Source organism: Ambystoma mexicanum, chromosome 9 (genome assembly GCF_040938575.1).
Source record: "Ambystoma mexicanum isolate Mex_15411 chromosome 9, UKY_AmexF1_1, whole genome shotgun sequence".
Classification (NCBI taxonomy): Eukaryota; Metazoa; Chordata; class Amphibia; order Caudata; family Ambystomatidae; genus Ambystoma; species Ambystoma mexicanum.
This window is the reverse complement of record NC_090931.1, coordinates 712,954,845-712,970,230: the sequence shown is the minus strand read 5'-3', so window position 1 is coordinate 712,970,230 and position 15,386 is coordinate 712,954,845. Positions and strand designations below refer to the sequence as shown.

The 15,386-nt window shown below is 44.9% G+C and overlaps 1 protein-coding gene across 6 annotated transcripts in view; it reads right to left on the bottom strand.

Annotated features, from left to right (window-relative positions):
• The window catches only part of PIKFYVE (phosphoinositide kinase, FYVE-type zinc finger containing), a 1,728,392-nt gene that overhangs the window by 328,702 nt on the left and 1,384,304 nt on the right, over window positions 1-15,386 (bottom strand). For 5 of the 6 annotated variants that reach the window (XM_069615606.1, XM_069615608.1, XM_069615605.1 and 2 more), the window contains one exon: window positions 1,215-1,379. The exons of the other annotated variant lie outside the window; for it this stretch is intronic. In XM_069615606.1, coding sequence (XP_069471707.1) covers window positions 1,215-1,379 — 165 coding nt within the window. The remainder of the gene's footprint in view (window positions 1-1,214; window positions 1,380-15,386) is intronic. 6 annotated transcript variants of the gene reach the window in all.

Genomic DNA, 15,386 nt, shown 5'->3' with positions numbered 1-15,386 from the left:
AATACCAACAATTATAAACATCTTATTTCCAAAAGCAAACACATGCAAACACTCCCATTTGCAGGTGAGACCTACAAACATTTTCACAGCTAGAGCAATAGCAGTACCTTGGGCTTTCACTGTGTAGGGAAACTAGACTACTTCCTGGCTGCAACCGGGTCTGAATAAGTACACATGTATGAGTTACCTAAAATGTTATCTCTTCAGGGTGGTGACAAACATTCTCAGAAGACAACAGTCTGCATGTAGAAGGCTAGACAAATTAGGAACCAGGGTAAAATATTATACTGTTCGGGAAAGACACTGCTATTTGTTGGTACACATGCCATTATCATGGTTATCACTTCGAATAGCTACTACAGCAACCCTTTTGACAGTGTCACCTAAATAATGAATAAATAAAAGATTTGGGTCCTCATTACGAGTCAGTGGGTCTGGAAAGAACGGTGGTGGTAAATCCGCCACCACTGTTCTTTCCGGACCGGCTGATTCCGTGTCCTGCAGGCGGGAGGTGTCACTCCCGCCAGGTCTGACCTGGCGGGTTTAACACCACCCGCCTGCAGGAGGACTTGGAAACACCGGCCCCATTACAACATGGTGCTGGTGTTTCCACTTCCCCATTCCCATGGAGTCCTATTGGACTCCATGGGAATAGGGATTTACCGAATTCCGCCTCCTGAATTACCGGGATCACCGGGGTTGTAATGCCCCGGTGATTCCGGGAATCACGGAGGCGGAATGGTATTACGAGTCCGGCGGTAACCTGCCAATTTTTCCGGCTCGGTTACCGCCAGACTTGTAATGAGGCCCTTGGTCACAACACTTCTCAAAATTGGGTGGATCAATGTGGTGTCTGCTATTGCAAATTAAGGTGCTAACAAATTAGTAAATTAGTGTCAGGATGTGGCCATTGGAAAGGCACACATACCACTGAGGAAATGGTGTATGGTGCATATGCTGAAGAGGGCGGTGGGAGGGTTGTCTTTTCAGTGATGCCAGCTGAGCCACAATCACTATCATCTTTTGTGCCCTGACAATGAAAAGGTTACCAAAACAATTTGCTGATATAAAGGGACACAGAGAGCAGGGGATCTGCTAAGAACATAGCATCCTTGAAAGGAAAGGGATGGAGCCTGCTAGCATGTCTTTGCCTTCTGAACGGTTGGTACTGTCAGTTAAGTTGCTGAGCTGCAAAACAGGTGCTTTGAAGATACCTGGAGGCTCAGCTCCTTGGTTCTCTGCTCCCTCTTTTCCAATCTGCCCGACTTGGTAGTAGGCACTATCTGCACCGTGTAATGTCTCTTTCCTTTGGGAAGACAGGTCAGGGCTCTTTCCTCCTGATCCACGGAAATAGGACAGAACTGCAGATGTCTTTTTCGCTAAAACAAATTAAAAATAAGACATATGAGTTCTTCTGCTCTTTCATCAAGGTTTTCCCTGCACAAACTAAGTTGCAACAACAACCCAATACTTGGAAAATTAAATGAAGTTACAATAGGGCCACATTTCTACAATTTACCCAACGGAGTGAGAATGACAGACTTGACAAATTCTTATATCTACAAATCAAGGATCAAAGGTACTTCAAAGTGCACTTCTGATTTAAGTGGACTAACTCACTGTGCAAAAATACTTGACAATTAGAGAACAGAAAGGAAATCAGTATTGCACTGTTGGAAGCTTTATGGCTGCATGCACGTAATTTGATTACTAAAATCAGAGTTGTATGGCACAATATTCTGAGATGAAAGTCTCCATATCCTATAAATCCTGTCCACTGGATCAGTTAAATAATAATATAACGTAGGTATACCTGACCTGAGCCAAACAAATTACCACAAATGATGGTAAAGAAAGAACCCATTGGACAGTGTGTGCGGAGAGGTTGGGCTTTACTGCCAGGACAGGTTGTATAATGATTATGTTCCACAGGAGAAATGGAAGTTAGACCTGGACACTTAAAGAATATATAAATTAGTAACCTAAAGGGATTCTGTTCACCATGGAACACTATGGTTCTTCTTCCCCTGCCACCGAGTGACACAAAATGTGCAATCAAAGAAACATGCAAGGTGTTGGCAACTGAGAGCAATGTTCAGAATATGTTCTATAAAGTACAACGGTAGTAAACACTGCAATAAAAAGCTACAGTTGCCTCATCTTTTCTTCTAAATGTCACTCAATTTAAAACCATAATACAATGTAAGTTGGATACTCATGGATTCTATAAGGGCCAGCAGTGAATTTGGTTCTTAATATTTGCTACAGGGATTTGAGCTCTTGTTACATAGCTAACAAAGTAGACCAACCGATAGCATTACCAAATAAAACAGAAGCCATTTCACCATTTCTGTTGAACAAAGAACTTGTATTTACACCTTGTAAAAACCTGTCCACAATCCATCTTTGCACTGTACCACTGTGGGCCCCCGGCTCTCATGTGTCCACAACCCTGAAAGAACTTGAAACAGCAACTATTACACTGCCAACGCTAAGAAAATAGGAGGCGGACTGCTTATTTATATGCAGCCCGGCCACCGATGGCTATAACTATCACCTCCTTTCACAATCTGAAATTGCAGTATAATGTGATGGCTGCCTCGACTCTTGTAGTGAGTGTGTGTGGTCATTTACACTATGACTTCAGCCTGCTTTCTGTCTGGCAGAGGCAGTGCTTGACAACACCACAATGTTGGCATTGTCTGGGACTGAAGCACCTCATCTTTGCATTGTTCCATTGTGGCCACTCTGGCTCTCATGTGATGGCTCAAACTGCCTGTGTACTGTAAAAGCAAGCCCACTTCAATGCACCCACCACAGAGGGAGCACATCCACATCTGTCCTGGACCGAAACACAACAGTGGCAAGCGTTGGGTGCTAAATGTACCTAAATCCTGACAAACCACCCCCCTTTGGAAGTCAACTTGTTTACAGTTAGGTATAGCAAGGGAACGAAGTACATGTTACTGAGTACAGTGACAACTTTCTTACCCTGAACACCACAACACCCCTGGAAGACTGCACCTTAGGCAATGAGTTGCCGGAATAGGCATTTCAATTTTTTTTTTTTTACTTTATTGATTGTGGTTCACAACATCGCAGCAACACTTAAGAACAAATTTGCAATCAGGTTCAACAGAGATGAGTATCTTAATCATATAATAAAACACACATTATACAGCATCAGACTTACATCAGCGCCTTGAGGGGCTACCTTCATCTGACACCATATCGCTTAGATATAACCTAAACGGAGTCCATATATCTTTGGGACGATTCGTCCTCGGTAGAGTCATTACATACTGCTCCTCGCATTCGTTAATAAACGTAAGTTCTTTGGGGAATTGATTTATGTTTGGTGCATACTGGCTTTTCCAGTTCTGTAATATAAACTTTTTAGCCATAACACATGTCACATTGAACAGTCTTCTGGTTATTTCTGGGGTGTGAGGTCAGCTGGTATCTGTGTGATTTCCTCTATTATCTCGGCCACCTCGCCCCAAAATTTAAGGATAGGTGGGCAGCTCCAGTGCATATGGAGTGAGTCAGCTGCTAGCTCTCTACATTTCTGGCAGTCCCCTGGAACGTTCCCTGTAAATTTAGCAATCTTGGCCGGCGTATAGGGCAGTTTATTTAATACCTTAAACTGGATTAATCGAAGTCCGGCATTAAGTGATACTGTCTTGGATAGTGCGGAGTATCTTGACCATTTCCTGCCTCGTATTGTGGTCTCCATGTCTGCCTCCCATGAGCCCTTTATCGTATTAAGTGTGGGTGTGTGTGTTTGTACTATCGCCTATAATTTAGAGACACTGGTCCCAGACTGCGAGGACAGTGATGTAAGACATTCATGTGATAGCGGCTCATCCGGAAATAGCAGCCACCTCTTTTTGAATGCCCTCTTTATCCGATGGTTTTGCAGCATTCTCAGCTGCCCTCCCCCCACAGAGGCAACAAAATCTTCTGGGGTGACAAACTTCCCATTAGGAAACATATCCCGCATTTTTATTTCCCTGTCGGGATCCCATGTCTTCTGTATATCAGTATCAAATGACGGTGGTATATCGGGAAAGTTCCAAAGAGGAGCATCAGGGTTGTAAGTTACTTCGAGTTTTAACCTCCTATAGATTCTAGACCAGGCATGGACTGTTGCGTTAACTGGGTCAAAACTGCATTCATCTTTGTAATGCGTTGTAAATAATATGGCGCGTAAGTCTATCGGGAGAGTGGCGTGTCGTTCTATAGGGATATGTGGTGCAGTGTGCAATGGGTCATACCAGTGTTTGGCGTATTGGGCTTGCGCTACTAGATAGCACAATTCGAAATCCGGGGTCGCTATACCTCCTGTATTGTATGGTTCCACCATTTTCTCCCACTTCATCCTGGCCGTACCACCATTCGAGACAAACGCTATGACTAAGGAACGTAGTTTATCAAAAAATTGCCTACCCCGCCAGATGTGGTGGAGGAAGTCAGGGGGAAGATTTCAGACTTGGAGTCATTCATTTTGTAACCCGAGTACTCTGTGAACTCCTGTATAATTTCCATAGCGGGGCAAAGATTGGTTTCGGGTTCTCGGATATACAATAGCGCATCATCCACATATAATGATATAGGCTGGTTCATTCCTGCCATTTTGATTCCCCTTTTTCTCTGATTCTGCCTGACTGCGGCCGCCACCGGTTCTATTGTGAGGGCAAATAGTATAGGGGAGAACGGGCAACCCTGTCTCGTTCCTCTACCCAGTTTAAAGGTGTGTGAGATAGTACGGTTGTTAAGCACCTTGGCTCCCGCCCCAGAATAAAGCAACTTGACACATTTTTATAAAGTATTGGCCTATGCCAAACTTTTCTAGCACAGTGAACCAATATATATATATTCCCCCCCCCCGTTTTTTCTTCCACAGTTTATGTAATTGCAGCAGCCATGCAAAAGTTTTCCAATACTTTTAATTGCATTACGTTACTATTAAGGTTTTGAGATTGCAGAAGCCAGTTGGCTTTACTAATGCATATAACACTGTGCTACTTTAGCATGTTAAAATATGGCTGCCAGACGCTTACTACTATCACTGACACAAGAATTGGGCAACTCTATGATTGTACCATAGAGTTTTGTATAGCATATAAAAGTAGTTCTGTTTCTGTGTTACCGCCCCTACCTACGTGCACAAGCGGTCAGAATACCGCGAATCGTGTCGTCTGTTACCCAGGCTTTTCCCTTTTCTAATGCACTTTAAACATTAAAGATACTTTCGTGCTGCCTGGACCTGCTGTTGTGCCTTTTTCTGCTGAGATTTGATGCACATTTCTCAGCTGCTTTCAGGAGTGCAACCTGCATTTCTTCCTTTTCTTTAGGAAATATATATATATATATATATATATATATATATATATATATATATATATAACCACTGCCTGAGCCTCAGGCTTAATTTGAGCCATTACCCCAAACAGTCTGCGCAAATGTAATGCAGTTGATCTTGTCGGAATGAAGCCACATTGGTCCGGGTGGACCAGTCGGGGCATGTAAGGTAGGAGCCTTGTGGCCAGAGCTTTAGCGAACATTTTAGCGTCACAGTTTATTAGCGGGAGAGGTCTATAGGAAGACATGTTGTGGGCTGGGCATCTCAGTTTCAACAGTACTGTTTTAATGGCCTCCCTCATAGAACCCGGGAGAGTTCCCTGTTCAATCACCTCCTCCCACACCAAAAGTATTAAGGGGACAAGTTCGGCACAGTACTCCTTATAGAGCTCCGTGCCAAGTCCATCCGATCCTGGTGCCTTCCCGGAGGACAAAACTTTAATTGCCTCCGTTATTTCCTCCAGAGTCATTGGTTTCTCCAGAGCTAGCCTTTCGTCTAGCTGGAGTTTAGGGAGTGTTATTGAATTCAGATAGTTCTCCATATCACTAGCAGGTCTCATATCATGATTGGAGTATAGTTCCGAATAGCATTCGGTAAACTCTGTGTTAATACTGTAAATTACTGTAAGCCATATTGTTATGAACTGATTAACAGATAAAATCAACATTTCCACAATACCTTCCTCACTAGTAATCACAGTGCCGTCTCTCGCAACTATGCCGGAGATCGGAGCATGATATTGTTCAGCCTTCTACAGATTTGCAAGAGAGCGGCCTGCTTTATTGCCTTTGCCGTAGCGGCATACCTTGAGGGGATTAGCCAATAACTTATAATAACTCCCTGGCCGCTAATTTATTGAATTCCTGTAGTAGACTATTGATCTCCGCCAAGGTCTTTTTTTTCGTGGGTGACACTATATCGTAGCTCTAGATCTCTTAGCTTTTTCTCCACCTCTCCCAGTTCTGGCCTAACCGTCTTCAATAAACCGGTAGATTTAGAGATCAGGACCCCCCTCACCCAGACCTTAAAGGTTTACCATAGCGCTGCGCTCTTGTCTACAGACCCCTTGTTAATCTAAAAAAATTCTTCACTTTCAATATGGAGTGCTTCTGCGACATTGGGGTCTTTCAGGACATCGGGTGGCATTCTCCACCTTCTAGCTGGAGGTTTTATATTATCAAACAATATTTCTAGGGATATTGGAGAATGGTCCGACAGTGTGCGAGGGTGTATCTCGCAATTGTCAATCATACTGGAAAGGTGCGTGGAAACAAACCAGCAATCAATACTCAGTATCGTGTACAGAGGAATAAAATGTATAGTGCATTTCCAGCAGGTGCAGTGTCGTCCACGCATCCAGCAGGGACATCTGTGTCAAAATCTGATCTAGTGTAGTGGCTGTTCTGGTTGGTGTTCTATGTTTACTTGCAGACGGGTCTAGGGAGATTTCTAGAAAGGTATTAAAATCCCTCCTCCCCCCAATAGTACATATTCACTGTCCAACGTGCCTGTCTCGTTCAAAGTAGTAGTATAAAATTCAGGGTCATCAATATTTGGGCCAAATATATTTACCAATACCATTTCCTTGCCCCACACAATAACATATCCGCCTTGTGTGTCGATTTTGCTCTTAATGAATTGGAAACAAATATAGGGATGTATTAGTGTGAGAACCCCTCTTGCCTGGGTAGAATATTCTGTATAATATCTCTGTTTGCCCAAGTCCTGCAGGAGGACAGAGTTAACTTTCTGGAGTGCGTGCGTTTCTTGTAGCATAATAATGTGTGGATGATGCCTGGCCACATACGCTCCAACCCTCCTTGATTTAGCAGGGTTGTTAAGCCCTCGGACATTCCATGTAAGGAGTTTGACTCTCAGCCCTTTCGCAGTTGCCCTACTCTGTGCCATGTATGTGTTCTGCGGTCATTTGTGATTATCTCTACTTTTCCAACATAGGTGTAGCATGCGACTCTGATCACAGAGTTTTCAATAGTGTACTGTTTCAACTTGGTACCAACATCCCAACTGCCCTCCACCCGCCTCATACAATAACGTAATAGAACTCAGCCCCCCCATCTGTTTTTCCCCCTACCCGCATCATCGACCCCAACTTGATAACGCCGCCCCCTGAGCATCGAAAACATCCCAAAAGGCATCCCCTTAAAACTTCTGGAGTTCTCCTGAGGGTCACCTGTTGAAGCTACATGGCCGCCTTCAACAGAGGCCCACGACCCTCAACATTCAGTCATCGTTCAGAGCCACCCTTCATTATTGAGGGTTATAATCATTGCAAAGGATATGTCTGCGGTTATCTCTCAATCAGCAGGGTCTTGTCTTTCCTCGGCCGGTCGTAGTCATACATTTTGGTCCACTGCTCGGTCTCTGGGGGGCAGGGGAATGGACGCCTCCACGTAGGCCATGGCATCGGCTGGATTTTCAAAGAAATGTGCCCTTCCTCCATGTTGAATTCTCATCTTTGCCGGGAAGATGAGGGCGTATGGGACGTGGCGCAGTCTAAGTAGCCTCATGACCGGTTCGTATGATCTTCTCTTTGTCTGAATGTTCGCTGAAAAATCCGGGTAAATGTGTACCCTGTTCTCCTCTTAGAACAAGGTGCCTTTCTCTCTGGACAGCCTCAAGATCGTGTCTCTATCCATATAGTTGAGGAGCGGGCAATGATTGTGCGGGGTGGTGCGCCCGGTTTGGGAGGCGCTGCCAGAGTCCGGTGGGCTCTTTCAACAAGAAAGTGTTCTGTGAAGGATTCTGCACCCAAGAGGGTTTTCAGGAGCGTTTCCACCATACCCTCCATTGGGCCTTTACAGAAAGATTCCGAAATTCCAACAATCTGGATGTTATCTCTTCTGGACCTCGATTCTAGATCCTCACATTTGTTCTGGGTTCTGTGCAGGTCGTTCTTGAGTTGTGCAATGTCTCGGCTGTGCTAAGTTATCGTGTCTTCATTTGTATTAATTCTGTTCTACGCGTCCGTGATGCAGGCACTCTTCTTGTCAACTCTTGCTTTGAGGGAACCAATTGTGGCAACTATATCATCCAGTTTGACATTTACTGCTAAAAAGCCGTTTTGAACAGTGGTCATTAAACGATCTTCTCTTGCATCAGGGTGGTTTTCTGCCTGGCTATCATTGATCGGTGGTGGCATTGTGGCAGATCCATGGGGCTGGGAACTGGCAAAAGAGTCCATTGGGCCTGTTTTTTTGGCACCCGGACCCTTCTTCTCGTGGCGGCCCATATGGTGTGACTGCCCACTGACGAGTGGACTGTGTCCTTCCACGTTTCCATAAAGTTTGGGCCTATGCCGTTCGGGTATCCACACAACAAGACCAGTGCCTTTAACTACAGTGATTGATTGGAGTGCTTTACTCACTGTTTCATCCCCCAGTTTGGTCCAGCTACCGTTAACTTTGGTGGCGTTGCGTCTAACATAGCTCCGTAGGGTTATGGCCAGAGCTACCCTACAGGTTCTCTGTCAGCTGAGCACTCAGGTCCCCCAAATGCTGCAGAGAGGATCAACAATGTCATAGGCCGTCATTCAAGCCGCGTCATCGCATTTGTTCAGCACTGGGGATGGAGTACTTTGTTTTTTGGGAGGTTCCTTCCCTCCTAGCGAGATGGTTTACGCAGGGTGGTGGTAGGGTCGGAAGTTCCGCTGCCGCATATACTGTCAAGGTTCCAACGCTGCAGAGCACTGTCTGGTGCTGTCTTTATATAGATTGAATAAGTATGTCTTAGTATGAGTGACACTGTTGCACTCAACTTATTGTCCAGGTGACGTGGTCTGCTTTGCCCAGTATCCGCTCATCGCATATAGTCTCAGATTCTATGGACCCCAACTTGTGGGATGAGGATTTGTTTTTTCTAAAGGAGCATTCCCAGGTTAATAGTGTGTAGGGTTCAGTGTTATCACGCTAGCCCTGCGTGCCCAACTTGGCTGGGTTTCCCTTTTCTCCTCTGGGGTAACGTTTAATGAAGGAGGGAGCGAGTACCTGCTATGTGTGCTCTAACTCTGTCTTCAGCCTCTCTTCTGTGCCTGTTGGGTCTGTGTTGGACCCTTCCCTCTACCAGTGTGGCCAGCGAGCAGGGCACAGGAGGCCCTTAGGGATATCCCTGCGAAATCACGGAGCGCCGTCAGCCACTGACAACAGGATGAACGTGTATATTCGAATCTCGACCCGTTTCAGAGCACTACCTCCCTTGCTTACAAAGTTTATTTACCGATCTCGAGTTGCCTTGCGTCTCCGCCCGGCGGTCCCCCGGGCAGAAGCACCTTTCAGCGCTGGCGTCGTATATTGTGAACAGTTCCTGCTGTACTGCGGGAGCCGTAGTAGCTGCTCCTCTCACCGGCACGGGGGCGAGGCGGCACTGTCATCCACCCCGCAGCAGTTCGCTCTCCGCCCGCTCCCCGATTGCATCTGTTTGCACGGCCCCATTAGAGGCAACATGCTCCCGCCTACCTTGGGAACGGTTCGTCTCCGGATGGCAAAAAAAAAAAAAAAAGAAAGAAAAAAGCAGGATCCTTGTGTGTGAACGGGAAGGTGCTTGTGACCTCTCCATGGAGCTGCTGGCTCGTCAGGTCACCGGATACTTATGAAGAGCGTCGCCTTTCGTCTGTTACCCGGCGGTACTATGTTGGATAAATCAGTCACAACCCTGCAGGTAGGTGTTCACCGTCCCCTCATCGGATGAGTGGTTATATGCTCTTGGCAGATACCGCCGCGATCTGGTGGACCCACAATGCTACTGCGTCGTCACTGCCCATCCCCCACACGGCCTTCCGCCAGACACCGCCTCCGTGCGAACATAGTTTTCCTGTGGAGCTCCCGCTCGGCTCCTTCCCCTTCATGTTTGCACTTAGGAGGTTGGGCTGGATATTTCAGCAAATACTCCATGGATTTCGACCAAACTTGTATATTCCTTATCTGTAACCCTTGCCCCGTCAACTCCTCGATATTCCTGGCGATAGGGTGGCCCCTGGAAGGATTTATAGCGGCAAGGATATTTTTAGGGTCGGAGCTCTATACTTCAGGCAGCCATCCGTGTCGTGCGCAACAGCATTTCAAACATTTTTAATAAACAGGTGCCATGTTACAGGCGATGTGGCAGGTGTTCCCCGTAAGTCATGATTCGCCACCTCTTTTAAAACCATCTTTGATTACTTTTTAATATACTTTATTTCTTTTGCTGTTTTGCTTTTTATATACATTTTTGAACTTTTTTAAATATAACTTTTTAAATTTTTGCATCAAAATATTTGTATTTATTGTTTATGATCAAGGTAATTTTGTCGCTCTAAGACATACGATTTTATGGTGACACTCTGCAGCTGCAGTGTGCAGTATGTAGGGCGAATGCAGACTGTCCAATGAGGAATAGACACATATGGAGTGTGAGGGTGGAGGTGCCGTCTAAAAAACGCAAAATCCACTAGCAACTGATGAGGATTCTTGTGATGGGGAAATAGATGTTATTTAATACCACCAACCGTTGGCTTAATTCTGTTGATATTTGCTGTTGGAATGAGGACCACTTACTGGGAAACAGAGGCAAGTGAGAGATTCAGTAGGAGTAATAAGGACAATATGAAAGACAAAAACTATAGCAGCCTCTTTGAGCATATGGAGTGGCTATAAGGAATTTTTGTGTAACAATATGGGAAAATGCCCCTTCAAGGGTGGAATTACCCCACTAAAAAGGTGATAACATTGTTGGATGTCTAGCCTTTGAACACAGTGGGCCTCATTACAAGTCCGGCGGTAGCCGTGCCGGTAAAACCGTCAGGCTGCCGCCGTACTTGCAACTTTTTCCGGCGCCTGGCTTGTTGGAAACACCGGGGGATTACAACCCTGGTGTTCCTGGAAGTCAGACGCGGGGAAAATGTAAATCCCCATTCCCATTCAAGTCCCATAGGACTCGAATGGGAATGGGGATGACGGAAGCACCGGCACCGTTAAAAACGGTGCCAGTGCTTCCGAAAAAAAAGGTCTGTGGGCGGGACGGCACCCGCACTCAGGCTCGTACTATGCCTGGCCGGTAACAACGGTGCCAGTAGGCTTACCAGCACAGTTGTTGCCGGACCAGCATGGTTGTAATGACCCGCAGTGTGTTATTTTTCTCAACAGAAAAATGTTCGGAAAGAGGTGGGAACAAAACCTAATTTCATGATTCGCATGGCTGTGGGCTTCTTTCTTTTGTGCTGCCCAAAATATAGAGAAAACAGCTATGTGAAAGTCAGGACATGTGTAAGCATTGTCAATTTGCAGAGGAACAAAGTTGAAATTGTGTGATGGAAGCTTCCATGCTGTGAGAAACAGCTTTAAGAAGCTAAAAACATGGTTTAAAAAGGGGGACTACATGAGGATCTAAAAGCTGCAAGTGGGGTTTGCCAATAGATGCCATTAAATGTTTACGAGAGAGCGGTTTGCGGTAGATGACAAGGAGGGTGTACACATTTATTGTCTGATGGACTAGAACAACAAGGTTTTAAAAGAAGATTTTTATATCAATGAGTTTCAGAAAATAAAGACCGATCCCGTTAGTGTGTACAGCATGGAGAAGATTATTGCAACAAGTGGAAGAGAATGTAAAAAAGAAGATCTGGTTAAATAGAAGGGTTGTAATGCTGCCTTTGATTGTTGGATTTTGGCTAGCCCACTAAAGCATACGCAAGTGGAAAGGTAAAGTAAATCTTTTTAGATCACCTGACCATAAAACGCCTCCATAGACAGTTTTTCGAACAACCGCATTTCCAATTACACCATGAAACTGGCCAAAACCGTAGCTTTAAAAAGGACCTTGGGCAGCGGAGCTAACCAGGATCCAGTATCTCCATACACAGAACACATTAAAAAAGGGAAGCAGAAGTCCTGTGGGAATACTATGTGGGGTTTTCCCTCACAGGTATTAAGAAACCATATCTTATGTCATAAAAAGCATCGCCATGATGCTTGCAAACATCGAGATACATAGCGACTTAAAGCAGATACTAGACAGTTGTACGAGAAAACATTTATTGTAGAGCTCGATCCCTATACCAAACTCAACTGTACCAGAAAACTCTATAGGGTTTTAGGAATGATACAGAACGTAGAGGACTTTGATCTTCATGGCAAAACCCACAAGGACATTAACAATGGATTCTATACTCTTTTTCTGGACTGTGCCATTCCAGAATCTAGGCAGGTGGCTGACAGTTGCAAGCCCCTGCTTGGGCATGTGCTGATCAAGGGTTTCAACAATGGGATTATGAATATCAAGAACAGTAAAAGGTACTATCTACTTGTTTGTAAAGAACATTTTGATACCAGCATCATTGTGATAATGGGTGACCAGGCAGCCTCCTGTGTCACTAAGTTTGGGAAGGTGATCATGAAAGTACATCTTTGCCCCAATTGATTTTTATTGATCATGGTGGCGCTGAAAAACTAGGGGAACTATTGCATGGCCCATGTGGGTCACAGCATGCCGGTCCTCCATAGGGCGTCAGACATGTACATATCTGGCTTGGACAGTATATTTAAAAGCCCATTAAAAACCTATTCAGAAGAGCGGTACCATTCTTCAGATAAGTGTTACAGATGGACAAGAAATTAAGAACATTGCTACCAATGTAATGCCCCTATGAGGATCCCCACGACCCTATAACAACTGGCAACTGTCCCTTCATATTTCTGTGGACCTCCAAACTTTTTGCTTTTGTTTTTTAACCTCTCCTGACTTTTTACAGGGTAGAGAAGTCTTCACTCCCCTTGTCAGGTTTCAGCTCACCCTCCCAATCCTCCTCACCTGATTCTTCAGTTGAAGTATCTGTGGTAACTGTAATCAATGTCTTACGGTTCTGCCTTCTTTCAGATGTCGGTCTTTCCTTGAGTTTGTGGTCCCTTCGGGCGTGTAAATAGGGTCTGGTTCCCCCGGAGGCCACCTTGACAGAGATGGATACCTGCCCTCGGGGGACCCTGGGGAGCCAGCCCCAAGATCAGGGAAAAAGCAGAGAGCAGAAAAAACCCTGATGATCAACCATACAGGAAGGAAGTCTGGTCCGGATAATGCAGGCTGGAAAGACAGAACAGTGGTTCTGAACTGCTGCAAGTGGAGTCCAACTGGATAGAACTCGAGAGATGATAACAAGGTTCTTTGGTAGAAGGAATCCCCAAAAACTGGATGCAAAGGGAAAAGACTAGAACGAGTAGAAAGAAGAGAAGGAGTGATAGTGTAAGGCTAGAAAGAAGAATGGAATGAAAGGTGAGAGTATGCCAAAGGGTCGGTAAGGAGAGGTGACTCAGGGAAAGTCACAAAAGGAACCTCGGACCAAATGGCGAAAACTAGAAAACACATGGCTATAGGCAGCCGAAAGTAGGAAGGAAGATGCGGAGGATCGCGGAAAGCAAGGCGATACTCCGAGTGGAGCAGCGACACGAAGTCGGAAGAACGCCGGAGTGTGAAATGAAACAAGGAATATAACGCGGGAGACGCGCAAGCAGAAAGAAAGATATAAAAGGCAAAAAAACGCCGAAAAGTTTTAAAGCGGAGTATCAAGAAATGAAACACGGAAACTGCAGAGGGAAAGTCAGGAGTAACTGACACAAGTACACAAGAGAAAAAGCACAGAGTGCGAGTATTGGAGCGCTGTCAGAGGAAAACACAGATACAACGCACCGAGAGGTGGGCGGAGCCTAGATTTATACATGATGAAATCTGGGTTGGCTCTAGGTGTGGAAACACGGACCTAGGATAGAAGCTGCAAACCAAGGCCCAACAGGAGCCACGCCTGTCAACAGGACAGTACCCACATCAGGACCAGGAGCCCACAGGGGGCTCAACACCTTTGACAATAGCATTGAGAAAGAGCCACGGGTCGAAACACGTGTCGGCTGATAAATAAGGCGCACTATTGCCTTTAAGTGTACTTAACGCTTATCTAATGTAATATGAAGAAACAACTCAACACTATCACTAATAAAAGCGAATCCTGTATCACATTAACTACAGTGTTAGAATGATTATTTCAACCATTGACGCAAGATAGCATGGAGAAAAACTTCTTTTATAGATTTATACGTGCTTCCGCCATGTTGGATGAGGACTAGAGCGGGGATAGAGGTGAAGTCTAATGTCTCCAGCGATTCCACAGCTTCCACCCACAGTTTCCTGACACCCCTAGCCTTTTGCTAATTTTGTTATTCGGAAACTAATCAGTCCTTCAGATTATCAGTACTGGAAACTAAGTTTCCCATTTGACTCTTATACTTTTGTAACTTTTTAACATTGCACACAGCATCTTACAATGCTTGTGTATAAGTGCCTTATAAATGCCATATCATATCAGCACAATGGGGATACTTTTGTATAACCCTAGTATTTTACATTTGGGATTTTTGGTTAGTTTTATATGTGCCTATAGACAAGTTGGTGGCAGCAAATATAATATTACTATGTTTTTGAGTTATTTCTAGTGTGCATATTAGCATTTACTGTAGTAGTCTAAAATAGCCATGCCACAAGATTTCTGCTTGTTCTTTGGCCACATTGTTGTTTGGCCACCTTCCTGCCTTGCCAGGTCAGGAAATCCCATATAAGGTCATGCACTTGCCTAGCAAAGTGATGTATTTGTGTGTGGAAGGGGGTGGGACTGTCTGGTGGGTATACTTTTTAACACCACCCATGAATGCATTCACCACAGGCACCTTCCACCATGAAACTTTACTTGATGATGTGGTGTAGGCTGAGCAAGCAGCTAGGAGCACTCCTAAGGAATTGAAGACTAAGCCAGAGGCTAAAAGATATAGTAAATAGTGTACTATATGTGAAGGTGAACAGTCAATTGTATTGACAGTACATGATTTACACAATAAAACGTTTCAATTTGTTAAGATAGCAGTGTCTTGTATTAGACTTGCGTGCTTCCTTTAGAATATCTATACATCTTTGGTTTAGATGACCAAATCCTAATACCTCAGGAGCCAAGCGGCTAAATTCAGAGTCTGGGGGCATGGGTGGAGTGTTATCC